General features: G+C 61.9%; 3 protein-coding genes across 13 annotated transcripts; 2 read left to right on the top strand and 1 right to left on the bottom strand.

Annotated features, from left to right (window-relative positions):
* The first annotated feature begins 2,597 nt into the window (after nucleotides 1–2,597).
* On the top strand, nucleotides 2,598–7,001 carry KREMEN2 (kringle containing transmembrane protein 2). Of its 4 annotated transcripts, none has more exons than XM_025370011.1 (9): nucleotides 2,598–3,266; nucleotides 3,511–3,685; nucleotides 4,772–4,863; nucleotides 4,940–5,064; nucleotides 5,373–5,409; nucleotides 5,503–5,835; nucleotides 5,913–6,038; nucleotides 6,119–6,197; nucleotides 6,403–7,001. In XM_025370011.1, exons 1-9 carry the CDS (start codon nucleotides 3,173–3,175, stop codon nucleotides 6,611–6,613), a joined length of 1,272 nt encoding a protein of 423 aa, XP_025225796.1. In that variant the 5' UTR covers nucleotides 2,598–3,172; the 3' UTR covers nucleotides 6,614–7,001. The 4 variants fall into 4 exon arrangements, with proteins under 4 accessions (XP_025225796.1, XP_025225795.1, XP_025225799.1 ...); XM_025370010.1 differs by having other exon boundaries at nucleotides 5,256–5,409; XM_025370014.1 differs by lacking the exon at nucleotides 6,119–6,197.
* An 886-nt stretch (nucleotides 7,002–7,887) lies between these two features.
* On the top strand, nucleotides 7,888–12,116 carry PAQR4 (progestin and adipoQ receptor family member 4). Of its 5 annotated transcripts, XM_025370018.1 has the most exons (4): nucleotides 7,888–8,470; nucleotides 9,789–10,010; nucleotides 10,146–10,315; nucleotides 10,517–12,116. In XM_025370018.1, the coding sequence occupies exons 1-4, from the start codon at nucleotides 8,305–8,307 to the stop codon at nucleotides 10,577–10,579; spliced, it is 621 nt and encodes a 206-aa protein (XP_025225803.1). In that variant the 5' UTR covers nucleotides 7,888–8,304; the 3' UTR covers nucleotides 10,580–12,116. The 5 variants fall into 5 exon arrangements, with proteins under 5 accessions (XP_025225803.1, XP_025225801.1, XP_025225800.1 ...); XM_025370016.1 differs by having other exon boundaries at nucleotides 9,906–10,010; nucleotides 10,146–12,116; XM_025370015.1 differs by having other exon boundaries at nucleotides 10,146–12,116.
* PKMYT1 (protein kinase, membrane associated tyrosine/threonine 1) lies at nucleotides 11,413–20,611 on the bottom strand. Of its 4 annotated transcripts, none has more exons than XM_025370007.1 (9): nucleotides 20,358–20,611; nucleotides 19,792–19,920; nucleotides 15,291–15,658; nucleotides 13,946–14,439; nucleotides 13,172–13,278; nucleotides 12,867–13,039; nucleotides 12,624–12,781; nucleotides 11,767–11,844; nucleotides 11,413–11,686 (listed from the first exon to the last, which is right to left on the bottom strand). In XM_025370007.1, exons 3-9 carry the CDS (start codon nucleotides 15,639–15,641, stop codon nucleotides 11,575–11,577), a joined length of 1,473 nt encoding a protein of 490 aa, XP_025225792.1. In that variant the 5' UTR covers nucleotides 15,642–15,658; nucleotides 19,792–19,920; nucleotides 20,358–20,611; the 3' UTR covers nucleotides 11,413–11,574. The 4 variants fall into 4 exon arrangements, with proteins under 4 accessions (XP_025225792.1, XP_025225793.1, XP_025225791.1 ...); XM_025370008.1 differs by having other exon boundaries at nucleotides 11,767–11,882; nucleotides 19,632–19,896; XM_025370006.1 differs by having other exon boundaries at nucleotides 19,632–19,896.
* Between the last annotated feature and the right edge of the window lie 1,620 nt (nucleotides 20,612–22,231).

Below are 22,231 nucleotides of genomic sequence, written 5' to 3'. Positions count from 1 at the left end.
ATCAAAAAAAAAAAAAAAAAAAAAAAGAAGGGCAGGGCTGGGCTGGGAGCGGTGGCTCACGCCTGTAATCCCAGCACTTTGGGAGGCCGAGGCGGGCGGATCACGACGTCAAGAGATCGAGACCATCCTGGCTAACACGGTGAAACCCCGTCTCTACTAAAAAATACAAAAAACTAGCCGGGCGAGGTGGCGGGCGCCTGTAGTCCCAGCTACTCGGGAGGCTGAGGCAGGAGAATAGCGTGTACCCGGGAGGCGAAGCTTGCATTGAGTCGAGATCGCGCCACTGCACTCCAGCCTTGGCGACAGAGCGAGACTCCGTCTCAAAAAAAAAAAAAAAAAAAAAAAAAAACAGAAGGTCAGGACTGAGCCTGCTCCTCCCTTCCTGGGAGGCTGCTTACTGGGGCAAAGTGGCCTGGTCCCTCCTCTTGCCCAGGTCCCCCAACTTCTCAATTTCTCCCACCTTGGGCAGGGCAAAATCTGTGTTCCATGTTCCATAGGAGAGAAAGGCCAGGCTGGCCTCTGGGTTGCTTCTGTACCTACCTCTTTGGCTCCTTTCTCTCTGCCGCCCCCATGTAGCCAATGTGCACCAGCGAACCTGCTTCCCTCAGAGATGACAAGCCAAGCCTGTCAGGCCCTAGGGACCCCAGGCTGACCCCTGCCCTGGTCTGGCCTCAGTCTCCCTGTCTGTGAAATAGGCTGCTGGAGATTCTGCTTCGAAGGTGTCAGCTAGCGGCAAGGATATTCGGCGGGTGAGGAGCCCCTCAGAGCAGGCATGAGAGTATCTCTGTGTACCCAGAGATCCCTGAAAAATCAGAGACCCTGGAAGCCAGATGGAGGTGTCAGTCAGCGTCCAGAACCTGGATCAGACTAAGCGGAGTTTGAAGCCCAGTTCCAACATTTAATAGCTGGTGACGCCGAGTCACCAGTTACCACCTCTGCGCCCCATCTGCAGAATGGGGAGATGAAGTCGTCCCCCCTCGCAGGGTGTCAGGAGGGCAGACATGCTGCTGCTTGCAGAGCCCTGAGTGCCAAATGCTTGGGAAGTGGTGGGGGGGTGGGCTTCTTAGTTCTGGAAGTTTCCATGAGTGACCTGAGACTGGAGTTTGCCGCAGGGATCTCCACCCCACTCCATCTCAGTGTCCCAGCCTCAGCACTGAGCACCCCCTTCCTCTCACCCACTGCCCCCTCTGGAGGAGACAGGCCTGGGCCAATTGAACCGGGTGTCACAGTGCCAGGGACAAAGGGACAGATTTTTTAGACCGTGCTCTCTCGAGGGAAGGGGCCGATTCCTCCACCAGCGTCCCAACCCGGCCCCTTTCCCCACATAGAGCCCTTAATTGTCTCTGTCCCCACCTTGCCCCATCATCAGAGGGTGAAGCTCCCCACGCACCACCATCGACCAGGCCTGCCCCTAGGACACCCTCTGTGGACTGGAGCCTGGGAGGACTTCACTCAGCCCCCTCCAAGAGAGACCGGGCAGACAGGTGGTCTCGGCTGCTCGCTCCTCAGAAAGCGCAGTTGGGTTCCAGGAAGTCAATGGGTGATGGAGGACCCCAGCTCAGGGCTCAGTGAGCCGGACCAGCCTGGCCGCTGAGAGAGCTCCCGGAGGAGGCGACCCGACCGGGACCCTGGCTTAGAGTCTCAGCAAGCCAAGCTCCTTCAGATGCCCCCACCTTGGCTCCACACCCCTCCTCCAGACCGCACTCGCGTGAGGCGCTAGCTGGAAGATCCCTGCGGGTGCCAGCACTGCAGTGGGTGCCCGGGCCTGGCAGAACCTCCCTGAATCCCATCTTGCTTCTCCATCGGCAGCGGGGCAGAGAGGGTGTGGGGGCTGCAGGGCGGGGACAGGTTGGCCTGGGCTCAACAGCTTAGCGAGGGCCTGGTGCGGGCTGGGCAGGCTGGACTGAGGGGCAAAGGGGTCTGGGCGGGGCGGGGCCGCTCTGGGCGCCCGGCCCCCACCAGTTCCTCCCCCGGCCCCCGCCTCTGCCCTCCCACGCACCTGCGCTGGCCTCCCCCCAAGCCCTGGGGGCAGCGGGCGGGTGGCGCTGGGAGATCAGAGGACTCAGAGGAGTCGGGCCCAGGGGGAGGGGGCGGGGAATTTCCCCCCACGCCTGCCTGGGCCTGCTCCCCTCCCCCTTCTCCGCCAGGTGGGGGGAGCCGCTGGGGGAATTCCACTGCAGTGCGAAGGCTCGGGAGAGTCTGGGCTGGGGGTCCCAGGGAAGGGCGCGGGGGGAGGAGGGGACAGACTGGGAGCTGGGGCACAGCTGCCTTTCTCCCCAGACACCAGCTGCCCCTGCCTATCCCGGACTGAGCGTCCACGACTCCCGCCTGTCTCGTGGGCGCAGGGGCAGGGAGTGGCGCTTCCTCCTTCAGGCCAGCGGCATCTGGACCAGGGGCGGGAGGGGCGTGCGGATCCGAAGAAAGTGTGCGCGTGAGCACCTGGCAATGAACGGGTGAGAGTGCGAACGCGTGCGTGCACTGGAAGGAGGGCGCTTGTAACTCTGACATTCCGGGGTATCCTGGGGCGCCTGCGGCCACGGGAGGGGGTTCTGTATCTCCCATTTTAAGGGCCTTCCGTCCGCTTGCCCCACCTGTCCCCCTCCACACCCTCCCACTTGAACCGGCACCGACCTGAGGGAGAGGGGGCGGGGAGGCGCGGGACGCCTGGGGTCTGGGGAGCGGGCGTGGGAGGTGTCTGGACCTGCTGCCTCCGCTCCAGTCCTGGGCGGGGCTTCCTGGCCTCCCACGGGGGAGGGAGAGACCCAAGGGGAGGGACCCAAGGAGGGATGCGAGGGGGGCAGGAGTCAGCGTGTTGGAGACCTGGGCGAGGGAGACGCCGAGAGCGAGGCGCAGTGAGAGGGGGCGGGTGTAGAGGCCGAGGCACCGCCCAGAGCTCCCTGAGACGGAGACTGAGAACGCCCCCGGCCAGATCCCCCCCGGAGAGACCCGGGTAGGGACAGGGGCAGAGAGACACCTCCAGGGGCAGAGGCCCTGGGAGGCAAAGACCCCAGGAGAGATTTACCCACCCCAGACCGAGAGCGCGGCTCAGAGTCAGACGAGGGCAGACTGTCAGAGGACAACGCCCCCCAGGTCTCCTGGGAGACCCCGGAGCGACCCCGGGGGCAGCCCGGGCCGTGTCCGGGCGAGGGTGACCTATCCTTGGTTGGCGGCGATGGGGACACAGGACCTGCAGGGCTTCCTCTTTCTCCTCTTCCTCCCGCTGCTGCAGCCGCGTGGGGCCTCGGCTGGGAGCCTGCACAGTCCAGGTAAGTACGGGCACGGCTGACTGGCCGTGTTCACCACGCTCTCCTCGGCCTCCGCCCCCAGGGCCAGACCCCCAAGGCTGGGGAAGGGCACAGAGCAGGTGGCCGGAGCAGCTGAGCAGCCCGAGGGTTCCCGCAGGGGCTGGTGCGGGGACGCTGGCTGGGGACGCAGGTGGGAGGTGGCGTAGGGGCGCGAGGGTGCCCGGCGTGGGTCCGGACCTCCCCAGGCCCCGCCTTTGCCGTGCAGGCCTGTCCGAGTGTTTCCAGGTGAATGGGGCTGACTACCGCGGCCACCAGAACCGCACTGGCCCGCGCGGGGCGGGCCGCCCGTGCCTTTTCTGGGACCAGACGCAGCAACACAGTTACAGCAGCGCCAGCGACCCCCAGGGCCGCTGGGGGCTGGGCGCGCACAACTTCTGCCGGTGAGGGGCGGGGCCTGCGCTGGGGGCGAGGCTGGGCTCGCCATTGCGGGGATGGCCCGAGGCGGGGTCTCTATGCGGGCGGGGTGGAGGTCTGCGGTGGACCGGCACCCCAGCTGCCCAAAGAACCTGGGGGCAGGGCCAGAACGAGGGGCGGGGCGGGGCGGGGGGCGCGGAACCCTGGCGAAAAAGGGGTCCTCCTCAGGTGCACAATTTCTGCAGAGCCTCATTTCAGGGCCAGGAGAGAAACGGACCGGGGCACTCAAAGGACCCGTATGGGCGGGACCTGGTCGGGGGGCGGTCCCTGGAGTGAGGGGACCGGCTCTTGTCACACAACTTATTTTGGGGTTCAGAGCCACAGCTGCAGTCTGAGGCAGGATGGACCGAGCGGGAGGAGAGCCGCAAAGCTCTTCTGCTTTTAAGTGGGGTTGGAGGCCAGGCGCGGTGGCCAAGCCTGTAATCTCAGCACTTTGGGAGGCCAAGGCGGGCGGATCATCTGAGGTCAGGAGTTTGAGACCTGCCTGGCTACCATGGTGAAACCCCATTTCTACTAAAAATACAAACAATTAGCCGGGCACGGCGGGCGCCTGTAATCCCAGCTACTCAGGAGGCTGAGGCAGGAGAATCGCTTGAACCCGGGAGGTGGAGCTTGCAGTGAGCAGAGATCACGCCACTGGACTCCAGCCTGGGTGACAGAAAAAAAACTTAGGTAAAAAAAAAAAAAAAAAAAAAAAGGTGGGGTTTGAGGGATGGAAGTGGCTGAGGCCCACGCTGGGTGGGGGTGAAGACTACAGATGGCCTCAAAGTCCTCATATATGGAGTCAAGTCTAGCAACAGCTGAAGCCTAAAAACAGCTCTCAAGGCCCCTTTAATGACTTCCCGCTGTCCACTCGGAAGTCGACGGTCCAGTTCCTTCATCAGGCAGAGCTCTGCGTGGACAAAACTGGAATTTGTGGGTGGACAGCAGGGAGCACAGCCACTTACAGGCACAGAGCCTTGAAGGCCACTTTGAGTATAGGCCACAGGGCCAGACCTGGGTTTGCTATTCTTGGGGTGGTGGGACCCCCACCACCTCCCTCCCACCCGCAGTAACCCAGACGGTGACGTGCAGCCGTGGTGCTACGTGGCTGAGACAGAGGAGGGCATCTACTGGCGCTATTGCGACATCCCCACCTGTCACAGTGAGTGGCGCAGCTGGACAGAGGTGGGAAGGAGGGTTGTTTTTGGAGTCATGGAAGTCTGACTCTCCCCCCTCAGTGCCAGGCTACCTGGGATGCTTTGTGGACTCAGGGGCACCCCCAGCACTCAGCGGCCCCAGCGGCACCTCCACGAAGCTCACGGTCCAGGTGTGCCTTCGCTTCTGCCGCATGAAGGGGTACCAGGTACTGCTCACGGGCCCAGCCCAGTGACCCCTGACCTGGACCTAAAGACCCCACTCAACTCCTGTCACTCAGTTGCCAAACCCAGACACCGCTTTCTGAACCTCCAGCCCGATTCCCACCCCGACCCCAGGCCCCACCACTTCACCCCTACCCCAGCCCCTGCCCTGGGGTCACCCAGACTGTGCTCCCAGCTGGCGGGCGTGGAGGCCGGTTACGCCTGCTTCTGTGGCTCTGAAAGCGACCTGGCCCGGGGACGCCTGGCCCCCGCCACCGACTGTGATCAGATCTGTTTCGGCCACCCCGGACAGCTGTGTGGCGGAGATGGGCGGCTGGGCGTCTATGAAGGTGAGGAGTGGGCGGGGACCAGCGGGGCCTGGCAGGGCAGGGGAGCCGCCGTGTCTTGGACCTCAGGGTCCTGACTGCCGGCTCCGCCCTCAGTGTCCGTGGGCTCCTGCCAGGGGAACTGGACGGCGCCTCAGGGCGTCATCTACTCCCCGGACTTCCCGGACGAGTACGGGCCGGACCGGAACTGCAGCTGGGCCCTGGGCCCGCCGGGCGCCGCGCTGGAGCTCACCTTCCGCCTCTTCGAGCTGGCCGACCCCCGCGACCGGCTGGAGCTGCGCGACGCGGCTTCGGGCAGCCTGCTCCGCGCCTTCGATGGCGCCCGCCCACCGCCTCCCGGGCCGCTGCGCCTGGGCACTGCCGCGCTGCTGCTCACTTTCCGAAGCGACGCGCGGGGCCACGCGCAAGGCTTCGCGCTCACCTACCGCGGTGAGCCCCGGCCCAGTGCGCCCTGCCCGCTGTTCCCACCCCGCTCTCCCCACCCCGCCTCACGCCTCTCTCCGCAGGGCTGCAGGACGCCGCCGAGGACCCAGCGGCCCCCGAGGGCTCGGCCCAGACCCCCGCGGCGCCCCTCGACGGGGCCAACGTGAGCTGCAGCCCCAGGCCTGGGGCTCCGCAGGCTGCGATGGGGGGTGAGGCGGGCGCGCGGGACGGGAGGGAGTCAGGGAGCCGCCCTCTCAAGCCCATCCTCACCGCAGCCGTGTGCCCGCAGCCCGGGTCTTCTCGACGGTGACGGCTGTCTCGGTGCTGCTGCTGCTGCTCCTGGGGCTGCTGCGTCCGCTGCGCCGACGGTGCGGGGCGCTGGGGCAGGGCCTGAGGGCGGACCTGTGGTGGGGAGCTGGGGCCCCAGAAGGGAACGGAGCTAGGAAGGAACTCCTGGGTTCTTAAGGGAGCGAGGCTTTGGGTCCACACACAGGATCGCGCGCGGGATCGCAGGTAGAGCAGGACGCTGCAGCGGGATTGGTCGGGCTCGGCTGATGTCTGCTCCCTCTCTAGGAGCTGTCTGCTGGCTCCGGGAAAAGGGTCCCCGGCGCTGGGGCCTTCCAGGGGCCCCAGGAGAAGCTGGGCTGTGTGGTACCGACAGCCCCGAGGGGTGCCCCTGCCCTGCTCCCCCGGGGACCCCCAGGTTGAGGGTTCTGCTGCGGGCTACCGGCCTCTGAGTGCCTCCAGCCAGAGCTCCCTGCGCTCGCTCATCTCCGCTCTCTGACTCTGGACCCCCAGGGTCCGCTGGACTCGCCACCAGCGAGATACTGAGATGCTGTGCTGCGCCGCGCCCTACCTCGGCCTTGCGCCTGTTTAGGGGCAGCTCGGCCTCTGGTCATCTTGGGGAGACCAGAAGTCGGACAGGAAACATCTGGTGCTATTATCTGGGACTTGCCCTTACCGTGGGGGTCCAGATGGTCCAGACCAAAGGGCAAGAGAAATCCAGTCCCCTCTCCATGGACCTTTATGTGGGGGTGGTCTCTGGTTTTAGAGGTCTTTGAACCCCTCTGGGGGTGATCTTAGACTGCTGTCCTCAGTGAGAGGTCACAGGTCAATAAAAACGGTCAAAAAGACCCCTACAGACTTTGAATAAAGGATCTACTTTGGTCCGGGCCTCGAAAGTTCTTCCGCGGTGGGAGAAGCATGTTAATGACCATATAGCCGCCGAGGGTTGCATGTGTCCATGCAAATGAAGGGCGTTGCACGCAGACTTTGGTGGAGCTGCCTAGAATGCAGAGGAGGACCCGGAACGCAGACAGATGGGTGGGTGGGTGTAGTCCTGTAGAAGGCGGGGGCTCAAGAGGAGGAGGATCGTGGGCAGCGTTATGCTGAAGAAGGGGTGCCTTCCTGGTCCCTGCTCAGGGTGGACGGGGCGGAGGCCAACTTTGCTCCCTTGGCCTCCAACCTTACATCTTTTCTGTTTCCTGTCTGTCCTGGGCAGGGCCCCGCAAGGATGCGCCTTGTGGGCGATAACTGGGAGCGAGTTGGGCTGAGCCCACGCTCCGAGAAGCCTGGCGCGAAGGGCAGGGCCTCTCCGGACAGCTGCGGGCGCGTGAGGCACGCCTTCAAAGGCCTGGGTACCATGGAGCGCCTTGCTGCACTCCGGAGGAGTCCGGCCGGTGGAAAGATCACTCTGGAGTGGGGGCGCACCGAATCTAGGCCGGACCCAGGCCGGATCCGTCCGGCAGCACCTTGGACAGAGCCCGGTCTGCAGGGTGGGGCTGGGTGGCGGGACTGTGCCCTCGAGGGTGGGTGCCCAAAGGTGCGGAGACCTGGGTGTCACGCGGAAAGCCCGGATGCACAGTTCTGAGGGACACGAGGTGCCAGGGTCATTCTAGCGGAGCTCGCAGGACCCGGAACGTCGGGTCGCAAGCCCCCAGCCACCCCATACAAATGAGACTGGGATCGCGCATACTATGCTAGGAGGCGAGGCCTGGGCGGCCTCGGGGCGGAGCCTCCCCGCCGGCCGCGCCCATTGGCTCTCGCTGCGCCGACGTCAGAAGCCCAGCGCGCGAAACGCTGGCCTGCCGGCGGGGACTATGAGCCTGGGCGGAGCCTGGCGTCCCCTCCCGCGTCCGGCCGCGCCCGTCCTCCCGGCTGCAGAGAGACTACCGGCCACCGCTGCCGCCGCGAGCAGTCCCTGCGGCGCGACCGCCTCGGCGGAGCCTACCGCAGTCCGCTCAGGCGTCCGGTGCGTCCCCAGCCTCCACCCCGGCGCGGGGGCGTCGGACTCGCGCGTGCGCAGCGCGGGAGGGGCGCGGGCTGCGACCCCCTAGCCAGCGCGTGCGCCGATCGAGCGCAGGGCGGCGGGTGGGCGCCGGGCGCCTGGCAGTGATGGGCCTCCCCACGCTGCGGCCCCACTGAGGAGGCGGCTCGGGGACAGGAGGAGCACGGGCTGCCCGCGTGGTACGGACCATGGCGTTCCTGGCCGGGCCGCGCCTGCTGGACTGGGCCAGCTCGCCGCCGCACCTGCAGTTCAATAAGTTCGTGCTGACCGGGTACCGGCCCGCCAGCAGCGGCTCAGGCTGCCTGCGCAGCCTCTTCTACCTGCACAACGAACTGGGCAACATCTACACGCACGGTGAGCCGCGTCCCGCAACGCGCTTCCCACACCCGTGGCCGCCCTGCCCGCGTTGGGCCGGGGGCTTTGAGGCCGAGGAGGGCCCCAGCGCCCAAGTCCTGGGCTGCGCCGGCCCTGGCACGGCCAGTAGCCGCGGTGACAAAGCTGCCATTGTCCCGGGCCGCGCTGCCAGCTTCCGCTTTCCCGGCGGGTGGGGGCCGGGTCAGGAGAGCGAAGCAGAGTGGGGTCTGAGCCTGCTTAATCCCTCTGAGCCCCAGGGATAGGGAGCCTGGTGTCCAGCCTCTGTAATCCCAGCGCCCTGGGCACCGTCTCCCGTCAGCACCCAGCCGGGAGATGGTGTTGACTGCGGTGAAGAGGGCCCAGGAGGAGCCTCCCAGCGCAGCCGTCCTGACGCCCCCGCCCCAAGCAGCTCTGTCTTGGGGCTCCGCCTGGTGGCGGCTCCTTCTTCCCCCAACAGGCGCCCGGCCCCTCCTCCGCGCCCCGCGGAGCTCTGCTGACACAGCCCTGCCCGTCCTTGAGCTGCCCCAGGCAGGCAAGGGACCCTGAGCGGCCGGGCCTGGCCTGGGTGCCTTCCCCGAGTTTTTGCCAGGCCACATCCCACAAGAGTGGGCAGACTTCAGAGCCCCATTTGGCCCCTGGGAGGCCAGTGCTAGAGGCCGGCGGGGAGGGGTGGAGAACTCCCAGAAAGGGCTAGGCTGGAATGAAACTCCCCGGGGAGAGGCCTGGGGAGATGAGACGAGCCCCTCACAGCCCCCTTCCCTTCATTCTGGACTTGTCTTCCCCTGCCTGGTCTCACCCCTTTTTGGAAGATAAAAAGGCCCAGTGCCTCTATTTGTCTGGACACTTATGAAGAGGGGAGGACTTGGGTTGGGAAGAGCAAGCTAAGTGGCTCCGGGCTGGCATCACTGCTCATGTGTCCTCTTCACAACTCAGCTTGAGGTTTCACTGCCTTAGGCTTCTCCTGTGACCTCCTGCTTGTGTGGGGAGAGCAGTGTGAGGGTGGGAGGGCGCAGGCTTGTCCTCTGCCATTGCTTACTTGCTGGGCTCACCTGGGGCCTGTTGCTCAGCCCCTCCAAGTCTGTTTCATCACCTGCAAAGTGGGGATCATGGTCTCTACTTCCCAGACCATCCTGAGCCATGATAAGTAACCAGTGCCAAAAGCCATTTGCCCAGGGCCTGCCTCTGGCCAAGGCCAGGCGGCCAGCTGGATGACAGCATTACCTGGACCTGTCTTGCTCTGCCCTGTGTTGTGTCTGGACTGTGGTCCCCTTGAGGATGTGACTGAAGCTATCTGGTAGATGACTGTCTCCCTCCCTAGGGTTGGCCCTGCTGGGCTTCCTGGTGTTGGTGCCAATGACCATGCCCTGGGGTCAACTGGGCAAGGATGGCTGGCTGGGAGGCACACACTGCGTGGCCTGCCTGGCACCCCCCGCAGGCTCCGTGCTCTATCACCTCTTTATGTGCCACCAAGGGGGCAGCACTGTGTACGCCCGGCTCCTCGCCCTGGACATGTGTGGGGTCTGCCTTGTCAACACCCTTGGTGAGTCAGGGTCCGAGTGATGGGAGCTGGAGCCACTGGTGGGGGAGGCATGGGACACGCATACAAGCCATGGGTAGGGAAGGGCGGGCGGACCCTCACACTGACGTGCCCTCTCCTGTTCTTTCCTCTGTGCAGGGGCCCTGCCCATCATCCACTGCACCCTGGCCTGCAGGCCCTGGCTGCGCCCGGCTGCCCTGGTGGGCTACACCGTGTTGTCGGGTGTGGCCGGCTGGCGTGCCCTCACCGCCCCCTCCACTAGTGCTCGGCTCCGGGCATTTGGTTGGCAGGCTGCTGCCCGCCTGCTGGTATTTGGGGCCCGGGGAGTGGGGCTGGGCTCAGGGGCTCCAGGCTCCCTGCCTTGCTACCTTCGCATGGACGCACTGGCGCTGCTTGGGGGGCTGGTGAACGTAGCCCGCCTGCCTGAGCGCTGGGGACCCGGCCGCTTCGACTACTGGGGCAATTCCCACCAGATCATGCATCTGCTGAGCGTGGGCTCCATCCTGCAGCTGCATGCCGGCGTTGTGCCCGACCTACTCTGGGCTGCCCACCACGCCTGTCCCCGGGACTGAGCTGCCATGCCAGCCTGCCCACAGCAGCCTCCAGGTGTTCTACCCAACTTGTCTGCAAGGGATTGGCTCCCTGGATGCTTCCAGCTCACGAGACGTCTCAGCAGGAGCCCTGTTCACCCGTTCTTCCCTGTGGACTGACCTCTTCTGCCCATGCCGTGGCACTCCAACTTCCTTCCCTGCCTTTTCCCTCCAAGCTCCTGTTTTACTGTGTCAGCTGGAAGGAAATCTTTCCCTCTTGGGACCTCTTTACCCTCTGTGACCTGTGGGGTTGGACCAGAGGGACTCTGGGGTCATGTCTTGCTCTGAGAGTTCAAGTCCTGCCAGGCCGCCAGCCTGGAGCCCTCACCCCATCCTGCTCCTCCCACCAGGCCTCTGGCCAGCCCTTTGGGCCCAGGCTTCCTGACCTCCATCTTTCTGCCCTGCATACCAGCCCTCCCAGCAGCCACAAGCTTGCCTGCCCTGGCTCCCTCCGCCCAGAGACTATGGAGTAAGGCATTCAGGGCAAAAGGACCAAGGGGGCGTGGACCCTTCTTGTACCAGCTGGCCACAGGCACAAGGGCCGCAGCTGCTGCTTCTAGGAAACGGGCACATGGAGCTCAGTGGCCTCGGATCCTGGGACCTCTGGGCCGTGCCTGCCCTCCACCTTGAGTGCCATACTCCAACAGCTCCAGGTGCCCACCAGGGATGTGCCTGCTCAGGAAACCTCTTTGTTCCACACAGCATGGGGCTTCAGCTGCTGGCCCAAGGCTAGGAGTGCTGGGTTCTACAGCAGGGCTCAGCCTCAGGGGCCTAAGACCCTGGATGACATCAATAAGGGGACAGGAAGGGCCATGTTGCCACATGAGCAAGCTTGGGTGCTCCCAAGGCTCAAATACTTTTTATTGGACATGGCCAGGCACCGAAGACCATGGGAGTTCCCAAGGGGCCCTAGCTTTCAAGGGCGGTGGGAGGGGCACAGGATAAAAGGTTAAAAGTGCAGAGGCAGAGCCTGGGGCTCAGGTTGGGTCTAGGGTGTCCTCAAACAGGCTGAGGAGGTTCCGAGGCTCAAAGGAGGGGAAGGAGCCCCGAGGAGGCTCTGAGTCGATGTCACTTAGGTCCAGGGCATCCCTGGGAGTAGGGAGGAGAGAGTAGTGACACTCAGGATCCAAAAGCCAGCCCTGCCCACCCGAGCCCATGGATCTGCTTACCTGGGTGTGCACCTGCTCCGGGGGGTGGAGGTGCTCCCCACAGTCCGGGCCAGGACAGCCTCAGGGGAGAGTGAGGGCCTGCAGGAGGGCGGGCAAGACAAACAGGGTGTCCAGGGCTAGGGAGTACGGGATGAAACCAGCTCCGTCCCTACACAGGCTCCAGGCTCCCGCCTGACAAACAGGCAGGGAGCCACAGTCAGGGACAATAAAAACTTGGTGCACTCTGAAAGCAGCACTTGGACAGCCTTCAAAGTCCTTCCATCTGGCTGCACTCCAAGGCCCCCTCTGTCCTTTTCAGAACACATGGACTTGACTGAGGCAGATCTGAAGTAAACTTTTAGTGAATGTAAGCCTTCCTGGAACTTCTTGTTCGCTATCAAGTGCCCCCGAGGGAGGAGGTGATGTTTGTCAGGAAGGGGCTAACTGGAGTCCCCAAGAGCTGTCTGCCCCGAGTGTGTGGTTTCCTAATTACAGCCTCTCACTCAGCTACCACGCCCCAGGGACCAAGGACTTGTTCCCGGGGCAGCGCTCCCCAGACTCTAGAGGCTTTCTCTTCCCAGAGAAGGGACAATGTTTTGTCCCTGGGCACTGGCAGCCTCCACTGGTGTCGGGGATGCACGGCCGGCCACTCCCTGGGTGCCGGTGCCCTAATGTGAAGCCAAGCCCTGAGCAGCCAGTCCACACGCCCAGCTGCATTAAGCCCGGCCGGGCCGCACCCCACGTCTTGGGTCCCTTCCCCAGGGTGTGATGGGGGCCAGGTTTGTGGGAGTGGTCCCCATTCACCACGAATCTCCATGGAGCCCCAGTGATATCCCCCACCTTCCTCCCAGCCCCCCATACCCTGCACTCAAACCCACCCTAAGCTGTCGTCATCCCAGTTACTGGAGAGACTGCTGTCCAGGAGCAAGCTGCAGGGTGGTGAGCCAGGCGGGGTGGCTGGCGGGCCTGGGGGCTGTAGCCAGCTGGCAGGGTGAGCCAGCCCATGCCAGAGCCAGCAGAGCAGGGCAAGCAGGGCCTGTGGGGGAGAGAAGCTCAGGATGTGGGCAGGCAGACCCTGGGGCTGGGGGCAGGGCAGGCAGCCGCCACTGTCAGGAGCTTACCTGCCACAGGGCCCACCCTCGGCTCAGGGCCTCCGCTGCCATGCACCACAGCACACCCCAGGCCCGTGGCTGCCTCAACATAGGCAGTGCCAGCAGGGCCTCAGCCGTGGCCCGCAGCTTGGGGTCCGGCTCCAGCATCATGACAAGGACAGAACGCAGCTCGGAAGACAGACCTGCCCATGAGGAAGGACCACATCAGGGTCCCAGAACGCCAACTGCACCCTAAGCCCAGCAGTGCCTCCATGGCCAGCCACTGTCTCCCCAGGAGCCCATGGCAGCACCCCCTCCAGCCCTCACCCACTCACCGGCAGTGAACTCAGGGGGCAGGTAGCCCTGGCGCAGCTGCTGCCAGCCCTCCCCACCATGGGGCAGCTCCATGTTGCATGCCACTTCCAGGATGGTGAGGCCCAGACTGGCAGGGACAGGATGGGGACAGAAGGGGGTAGGGTTGGCCCTGGGACACAGACCCAGTCCCGGGCTGCCTCTTGGAGGTGGGTGGGAGAGGGATGCTGCCTTCCTTCATCAGTCAGGGAAGGGCGGAAGCAGGGGGAAGGGAGGCCCCAGCAGGGCTGATCATGAACCCTGGGCAGGATGGGGACATCATGGAATATGGGCCCTGTGCCCAGGGAACCCACGTGCCACAGTGGTGAGTCCGCCCAGTGCCCTGATGGACAGACACCAGTTACTGCTGACAGGTATGACCATCCTGATGATCAGGGCAGTGGTTACCAGTGTGGACCCTGGAACCCAGTGCCTGGGGCCAGTCTCAGCTGCGCCACCTGCTAGCAGTGGGTTCCAGCAAGGCCCTTAACCTGGCTGTAAATGGAGTGACAATTGTTTCTCCCGTAGAGCTGTGAGGAGGCGGCAGGTTACACGAAGTGGCTCTGGAGGGTTCGAGGCTCACAGGCAGCCTGACCAGAGAGCCTCTCCACTGGAGGGCAGGGACAGTGTCTCAGCCTCATGGCTCTGAGGCCGGGTGTCCTGGGCTAGGGTGGAGCTTCCCTCTTGAGGAACAGAGCTTCCGTCCCAGGAAGGGCCTCCCACAGCCTGCCAAACACCTGGCATGCCCTGGTCCCCACCTGAACACATCCGCTGCTGTCCCATAGGAGCCCTGCAGCAGCTCAGGGGCCATGTAGCGGGGGTCTCCCTCCTGGACCTCGCCAGCTCCTGCTGTACCCAGCTCCACCAGCAATCCGAAGTCACCCAGCTTGCAGCGGCCCCGGGGCCCCAGGAAGATGTTGGCAGGCTTGACATCAAGGTGCACCAGGCCCTGGCCGTGCAGGTGGGCCAGGGCAAGCAGCATATCCCGCAGGTAGCCCCAGACCTGGGCCTCAGGCAGGCTGGCGCCCCAGGTCTCACAGTGCTGCTGCAGGCTGGGCCCGCACAGCTCCGTCTGCAGGTACAGGATGCCGCCCTCCTCCCAGGCCTGCTCCAGCCTCACGCAGCATGGGTGCTGCCCCACCTTCTCGTGGCTGCCCACCTCGGCCAGCTTGCGGGCCCGGTCCTTGGGGCCCCGGAATGGTGACATGGAACGCTTTACCGCATAAAGCCGCCCGTCCTCCTTGGAGCGCACCTGGAAGGGAGGTGGTACCCACACGCAGGGTGGGGGTGAGCCACAAGTGGCACAATCAGGTAGGGGGACAACCTGACAGATCCCATTAAGGGTTCACACATGGGGGACAGTGGTATAGCTGGTATCTGTCTCAGACCCCTGCCCAGGGCAAAAGCAAAACCAGACAAACCTCCATCCCTGAGGCTGGGTCTGTGGAGACCCAGCGATGGAGGAGCCAGGGCCGACCTGCACTGACCCCAGGGGACCTCCTGGATGTGTCAGAAGGTAGAAAAAGCAGCTGCAGAGCAACACAGGCAGCACAGGCTGTGATGTGAAAAGTGGGCTCCCCTGTGAGAAAGCTGACCTGGGGGCCAATGTTGTTTGTACTTTTTAACAAAATTGTCTTCATATAGGACTCATACAAGGGAAAACTATTCTTTAAAAGAAAATATAAATGACTGGAAACTGTGTTTAAGAAAAACAAGGTGGCAGACAGGGGGTAGCTCAGAGCCTGCCAGCCTGGGGAGGGCTGGCCAGGCACTGCACTCAGGGCCGGTGCCAGGGGCCAGGCAGACTCGCCAAGGACCCTGCACAGCTGGCGCCAGGGCCTGAGGAGATGGCACAGGGGCTGCCGCAGCGCGTGCCAGGTTCTGGACAAGGGGCCAGTGTGCACAGAGCAGCCCCTGGAGGGGCCAGCATTGGGGGTGATGGGAGCAGCCAAGTCAAATGTGGAGGGAGCCTGTGAGCCCAGTAGGGACAGGATGTAGGGAACGGAAGGGGATCAGGCTGCCCAGGACCCTGTCCCGCCACAGGAGGGGCAGAGACACAAAGGAGGTCCTCTAGATGGGCCTGGAAGGTGTTCCCTCACTCACCTTGAAGACCTCTCCATAGGAGCCGTGGCCCAGGCGGCTGAGCCTCTGGAAGCTCTGCTGGAAGAAGGACTCTGGCCGGCTTGGGTCATACCCAGGGCTCTGCAGAGTCTCTGAGACCTTGCCCCGGAATGACACCCGCCGGGGCTGCAGCTGGTGCCAGCCTGGGGTCCGAGGAGGGAAGAGGCGGCTGATGGGGATGCTGCCCTTGGCAGGGGGCGGGGGTGGGAGGCTCCGGCTGAGCCCCCTGGGTCTCTTGAGGGAGAATCCAGGTTCTGCGTGGCGGAAGTAGGCCGGGACTGGGATGGGGGTGCCACTCAGGGGTGGTGGGGTGCCCTCCGTGGGCATGGGCATGGCCAGTGCAGGAGGCCCTGGGGGCAGAGACAGAGGCTGAGTACACGGCAGTGTGTCCACTCTGATACCACCTGACCTTGTGGTCCCAAAGAGGCCACAGAAGAGAGCTGTCTACACCACACACTTACTCTACTTCAAACGGCCATGGGGGCAATACGCACCTACCAAGAAAAGGCAGAGGACAGACTCACACTCACCTGCCCACTGGGCTGTTGTATTTTAGAGACGATAGAAACATAAGAGGAAAACCATGGGGCCCGTGTTCTTGAGGGTCTTGCGGTCGGGTAGAGGTTAAGACCAAGGCAGTTTGGGGTCAGAAGGGCTGCGCCTGCATCCCTGACCTTGTCTTGGTCAGCTCTTTGACCCTAGACTACACAACCTCTTCCAAGACCACACGGGCCCACAATCCCTTATCTCCAGTTCCAAAGTGAAAACCCAGAATCCCTCAAGTATCTTTCTTTTTCATATCTGTCATGCCAAAACCCAGCTAGTGGTGTCTACTTCCAGAATGGCAGTGTGCACAGCCCCATGGACGCCTCCCCTAGGGAAACAGCACAACTGGTGATGATTATTCAAAAGCAAGCACTGAAAGCCTCTAGGCATGGTGCCCAGGGCACACAGCAAACAAAGGTTTACACAAGAAAACCTGCCAAGGCCTGGGAATAACAGCAAGCCTATTGGTACCTGAGCCATGACACTCCTGCCCTGCCACCTCCAGCACCCCTCTCCCCCCGCCTAGCACTGTGGGCAGGTGTGGCCAAGAAGGGCTCCCTCTCCCCCAGCTCCCTGTCAAGGGTTAGGGTGTTTGCCCAGGAGGGCCAGGTTCTCAGCACTTCTCAACCCTCCAAGCTCCACGTGGCAGAGGCTAAATTCCAGCTGAGTGTGGCAGACAGGCCGGGGGCTCCCTTCTTCCACCTGCCCCCACACACAGAATAGAAGCTGTATCTCAGGCCTGGCAGGCTGGGAACGTGGAGGCCCAGCTCATTTGTAGGAAGGAGATTCCACACTGGGAGAGGGAAACCAAGAAGGCCAGAGGCTCCTGCATGACCCAGCAACCTGCTCCTAAAGCAACAGCAGCGCTCAGAGAGGTGCACTGCTGTCCTGCCCCCAGTTTCACAGCACGGCTCAGACAGAGATTTAGCCTAGGGGTAGACATAGGTCATAAACAGAGTTCTAGGCCAGGCATGGTGGCTCATGCCTGTAATCCCAGCACTTTGGGAGGCCGAGGCAGGTGGATGGCTTGAGGTCAGGAGTTCAAGACCACCCTGGCCAACATGGTGAAACCCCGTCTCTACTAAAAATGCAAAAATTAGCTGGGCATGGTGGCGTGCGCCTATAATCCCAGCTACTCGGCAGGCTGAGGCAGGAGAATTGCTTGAACCTAGTAGGCAGAGGTTGCAGTGGGCCAAGATCGCACCATTGCACTTCAGGCTGGGTGACAGAGCCAGACTCCGTCTCAAAAAAAAAAAAAAAAAAACACACACACCAAAAAAACAGTTCTCCCCACCCACCACCCCCCTGAAAATTGGCTTGATTTGAAACAGTGCATAGGGAAGTTCAAGTTTAAAGGGGCTGTCAAAATCAGTGGAGGTTTTGGTGGTGAGCTGTTAAGAGACTGGTACCTGTATTAGGGCAACCAGCTGAACCATAAGCCAGCTGGTTTACCACAGAGAAGTGTGGAAAGAGATAGGTAGGAAAAGTCTGCCTGCAGTCAGAACAAACCTCACTGACCTCAAAAGCCACCCTGTCAAAGGAGCTCAAAATTAATTGGATCTGGCTGGGCACAGTGGCTCATGCCTGTAATCCCAGCACTTTAGGAGGCTGAGTAGATCACTTGAGATCAGGAGTTCAAGACCAGCCTGGCCAACATGGTGAAACCCCATCTCTACTAAAATACAAAAATTAGCCAGGTGTGGTGGTGCATGCCTGTAGTCCCATCTACTTGAGAGGCTGAGGCAGGGGAATTGCTGGAACCTGGGAGGGAAAGATTACAGTGAGCCGAGATCGTGCTGCTGCACTCCAGCCTGGGCAACAGAGCGAGACTCTGCCTCAAAACAACACAAAAAAAAATTTAATTGGGTGAGCCTGTGGAACAATTTATGCCCCAAGGTATTGTTTGTTTGCTTGTTTTTGAGACAGGGTCTCACTCTGTTGCCCAGGCTGGAGTGCAGTGGTATGATCTCGGCTCACTGCAGCCTCCAACTCCCAGGTTCAAGTAATTCTCTTGCCTCAGCCTCCTGAGTAGCTGGGAATGCAGGCATGTGCCAACACACTAGGATAAGTTTTATATTTTTAGTAGAGATGTGGTTTCACCGTGTTGGTGAGGCTGGTGCACCAAAGTATTATAAAAAACAATAGAGCAGCCTGGCATGGTGGCTCACACCTGTAATCCCAGCACTTTGGGAGGCCGAGGCAGGTGGATCACAAGGTCAGGAATTCAAGACCAGCCTGGCCAAGATGGTGAAACCCCATTTCTACTAAAAAATACAAAAAAAAAAAAAAATTAGCTGGGCATGGTGGCGGGTGCCTGTAATCCCAGTTACTTGGGAGGCAGAGGCAAAGAATTGCTAATTGCTTGAATCCGGCAGGTGGAGGTTGCAGTGAGCGGAGATCATGCCACTGCACTTCAGCCTGGGCAACAGAGTGAGACTCCGTCTCAAAACAAACAAACAAACAAACAAAAAACAATAGAGCAACAAACTGATCACTGGTGGAGCCTAATAGTTGGGTGTGATTGGGGGAAAAAATAGAGTGGGCCCTCCTAAAACCACGCTTGTCCCAGGGTGGCTATGCACATGCCCATGGCTGCATCCTCAGGGGAGTGGCATGAGAGGCCTCACATTGCAGGGTACATAGACTATAATACAATAGTCCAGCCAGTCACCAACAAATAAACGATCACAGACCCTGGAGGAGGGTGGAGAGCCAGTATGCACAGTTACTACAACATATTACCAAAAATGTCCAGTTTTCACCAATAAACTACAAGATATACAGACACAAGAGGGTATGACCCATACACACGAAAGAACAAAACAGGCAACAGAAACTGCCCCAATGTCACTTTTTTTTTTCTTGAGACAGGGTCACACTATATCACCCAGGCTGGAGTGCAGTGGTAGGATCTCAGCTTACTGCAACCTCTGCCTCCCAGGCTCAAGGGATCCTCCCACTTTTGCCTCCTGAGTAGCTGGGACTACAGGCTTGCACCATCATACCTGACTAATTTTTGCATATCATGTAGAGACGGGGTTTCACCGTGTTGCCCAGGCTGGTCTCAAACTCCTGGACTTGAGCGAACTGCCCACTTCAACCTCCCAAAGTGCTGGGATTACAGGGGTGAGCCACCACATCCGGCCTCCAGATGTCAGATTTAACAAAGACTTCAAAGCAGGCTGGGAGCGGTGGCTCACGCCTGTAATCCCAGCACTTTGGGAGGCTGAGGCAGGTGGATCACCTGAGGTCAAGAGTTCGAGACCAGCCTGGCCAATACGGTGAAACCCCATCTCTACTACAAATACAAAAATTAGCCGGGTGTGCTGGTGCATGCCTGTAATCCCAGCTACTCAGGAGGCTAAAGCAGGAGAATTGCTTGAACCCAGGAGGCAGAGGTTGCAGTGAGCCAAGATTGTGTCACTGCACTCCAGCCTGGGCAACAGAGCAAAACTCCATCACAAAAAAATATATATAATAATAATAATAAATAAAAATCTAAAAAGAGCAGTCTCCAGTATCTGAGGGAGTAGAGAGGTAAGGGGAGGGATGCTACCTGGGCCTGGCTGGCAGGCTGCCCTCCATCTTGCGGAGACTCTTCCTCTGATTCTAATTACCTCAGAGTCCCAGACCAGGGTTTCTCCAAGTCAGGAGCCATGGTATTGGGATCTTCGAGGTCACTGGTCACAAACACAGCCTCCAGGCCCAACCCTGGCACCCTCGGGGACCTGGACCTGTGCATCTTAACCCAGTTCTCCCACCATCCCTATGACTTACGTTCTAGCATGACTGGCCTGGCCCAACAGCCTCAGTGGTGGGATGGGGGAGGTAGGAGCAGGGGCTCCCACGTGAATCCAGGGTGTCCCTGAGCTAAGGCCAGGCAGGGGTGACCTCCGCAGCTTCCAGGGCCCTGGGCGATTGGGCCGTCTCGCCTCACCCTCTCACCAGGCCCAACACATCTGCGGGCCACCTTTCCGGGTAGACTGTAAGTTCCTTCCAGGCAGGGCCGCGGCTGAGTTCACTCCGTGGGTGTGGGGAAACCCTGGCAAACAGAGCAGTGGATGGGCTGTCACGGGAAGGGGCTGTCACCAAGGAAGAGGGGCTGTTGCAGGAGAAGAGGGGCTGTCACTGGGGGAGGGCCTGTCACCAGGGAGGGGCTGTCACTGGGGGAAGGCGTGTCAGCGGGGGAGGGGCTGTCTCTGGGGGAGGGGCTGTCACGGGGGAAGGGCCGTCACGGGGAGCGCGGTGGCGCGGGGTTGATGGACAGCAGGCGGGGTCTCCGGGAGGGACGAGTAGGGCGGGGCCGCCGCTGGGAAGGGGCTCGGGGCAAGGGAACCAGGAATTGGGGAGGACGAGAGGCAGGGGCTGGCGGGGGCGGGCCTGAGGGGATGCGGGCGGGCCGCCCGGGAGGCCTGAGGGGCAGGGGTGACGCCGACCGGGCGAGGCGGAGGGGAGCGGCGAGGTGGCCACGCCGAGGCCCCTCATGGCGGGGTCTGGACTTACCTGGGGCGGCTGGGCGGGGCGCGGGTCCGCGAGAGCCCAGATTCCGGGTCCGCGGAGGCCACGGGAGCCCTCGGGTGGCCCAGCGGGCCGGAGTCTGCCGTCGACTGCTCCGGACGCCCGGGCAGAGGACACCCCTGAGGGGGAACGGCCCGTGAACGCGCGCGGAGCCGCTCGCGCCAAAAATTCCAAACCGGCCTCGAGGCCCCTCCCCCTCCCCTGTGCAGCCCGTCAGGGGTGCCCAGGCTCCGGGGCTCCTCCCCTCGTGCTGCGTGCGCGCCGCCGCCCCGCCCCGCCGCTCACTGCGCAGGCGCACAGGGTCCTCTGCGCTGGCCGAGGGCGTGGGCGGCCGGGCCTCACTCGCCCTCTAGCGCTTGCCGCCTAGTCCTGGGGATGTCCACTGCACTCCAGGCCTCGCTCCCGACACCCACCGCCCTCCCTGGGCTGGTGTAGTGTTTGGGTCCATGAAAGGCACGGCTATCCCGATGCTCGAAGCAGGCATAGCCCCAGGGTTACTCCGGGTAGGACCAGGAAGTCCCTACGACCTCCCGGGTCCCGGCACCCCACTTCTCACTCCGGTCATGTTCTGAGCCAGGGTCGCAGTGGCAGGCCAGACACACGACCCCCAACTCCTAGCGCGCGGCTTCGGGAGCCAGAAAAAGCCGCCTCTTCCAGGAAGCTCTCCAGACAGGCAGGGCTCTGCTTGGCCCGACCTCGCCTACCTGCAGCTTCCCTGCCAACAGGCCCCAGCCACTTTTTTTTTTTTTTTTGAGACAGGGTCTCACTGTCACCAAGGCTGGAATGCAGTGGTGCAGTCCCCAGGTTCAGGCGGTCCTCCCACCTCAGCCTGCCGAGTGTGTGACATCACAGGCCCGCGCCACCGCACTCGGCTCATATATTTTACTTTATTTTGAGACACTGTCTCATTCTGTCGTCCAGGCTGGAGTGTAGTGGCGAGATCTTGGCTCACTATAACTTCCGCCTTCCAGGCTCAAGCGATCCTCCCACCTGAGCCTCTTGAGTGGCTGGGACCACAGGCGCGCGCCACCACACCCAACTAATTTTTGCATTTTTTTGTAGAGACGGTGTTTTACCATGTTGGCCAGGCTAGCCTCGGACTTCTGACCTCAAGCGATCCGCCCGCCTCGGCCTCCCAGAGGGCTGGGATTACACAGCGACTGGCCGCAGGATCATAGTTCACTGCAGCCTCGAGCAGCCACTTCCGGGGCAGCTCCTCCATTCTCTGAGTTTGAAACTTGCTCTCGGCTCAAATCCCTTCAGCGCCGTCCTGGCTGAACGACCTTGGGAATGCACTGAGCCTTTCTGAGCTTGGGATTAGTCTCCTCTCCTGAAAAAAACAGCTGAGGATGCTGAGATGATCCCCTAATGTGATTAGTAGAGGCCCTCGCGGGGCAAGCCGGGCTAGGGATTGTTACTTCCCTCACCGAGGGGCTCTTTATCCGTTTAACTGGGTGGGAGGAGTCACGCTTCCGGCCAACCCTCCCCCAAACGCTGGCCTTCTCACTCACACCTCTCCTTCCGCCTTATTTTTGCTATCCTTCTGCCTTATTTTTGCTATTGTCCTAATCTCTGTCTGATGTTCTATCTTTTGTTTGTGAGTTTACTTGTTGACTACCTGCTCCTCCTAGCCCTGGCCTCCAGAACCAGCCCCCCAAACCCTTCGTGCCCCACAGAAGTCTCTGACAGGTGATGGACTGCAAAGCTTCCCACCCATTCAGTGCCTCCACCCTCTGTAAACGCTCTGTGCATGGAGCAGCAGCGTAGGGGAGGAGAGGCTGGGATCCTGACTGGGGGCGGCAGCCCACCTGCCTGCCCCTTTCCTTGTCCTTTGCATCTCTGGCAGCTGTGCCCTAGTG

This window comes from Theropithecus gelada, chromosome 20 (assembly GCF_003255815.1).
Source record: "Theropithecus gelada isolate Dixy chromosome 20, Tgel_1.0, whole genome shotgun sequence".
In the NCBI taxonomy this organism is placed as follows: domain Eukaryota; kingdom Metazoa; phylum Chordata; class Mammalia; order Primates; family Cercopithecidae; genus Theropithecus; species Theropithecus gelada.
Note: the sequence above shows the minus strand (reverse complement) of the source record. Positions and strands in the feature narration are given on the sequence as shown.

What these genes read in the sequence shown, in the direction of transcription:
- KREMEN2 (XM_025370010.1), top strand. Translation starts at nt 3,173, where the DNA reads ATGGGGACACAGGACCTGCAGGGCTTCCTCTTTCTCCTCTTCCTCCCG. An exon ending in GGCGCGCACAACTTCTGCCG is followed by an intron (nt 3,686 to 4,771) that starts GTGAGGGGCGGG and finishes TCCCACCCGCAG; the next exon opens with TAACCCAGACGGTGACGTGC. An exon ending in TCCGCAGGCTGCGATGGGGG is followed by an intron (nt 6,039 to 6,118) that starts GTGAGGCGGGCG and finishes GTGTGCCCGCAG; the next exon opens with CCCGGGTCTTCTCGACGGTG.
- PAQR4 (XM_025370015.1), top strand. Translation starts at nt 8,305, where the DNA reads ATGGCGTTCCTGGCCGGGCCGCGCCTGCTGGACTGGGCCAGCTCGCCG. An exon ending in GGGCAACATCTACACGCACG is followed by an intron (nt 8,471 to 9,788) that starts GTGAGCCGCGTC and finishes CTCCCTCCCTAG; the next exon opens with GGTTGGCCCTGCTGGGCTTC. An exon ending in CTGCCTTGTCAACACCCTTG is followed by an intron (nt 10,011 to 10,145) that starts GTGAGTCAGGGT and finishes TCCTCTGTGCAG; the next exon opens with GGGCCCTGCCCATCATCCAC.
- PKMYT1 (XM_025370006.1), bottom strand. An exon ending in CCTATGGAGAGGTCTTCAAG is followed by an intron (nt 14,440 to 15,290) that starts GTGAGTGAGGGA and finishes CCTCCCTTCCAG; the next exon opens with GTGCGCTCCAAGGAGGACGG. An exon ending in GAGGGTGGGCCCTGTGGCAG is followed by an intron (nt 12,782 to 12,866) that starts GTAAGCTCCTGA and finishes TCTCCCCCACAG; the next exon opens with GCCCTGCTTGCCCTGCTCTG.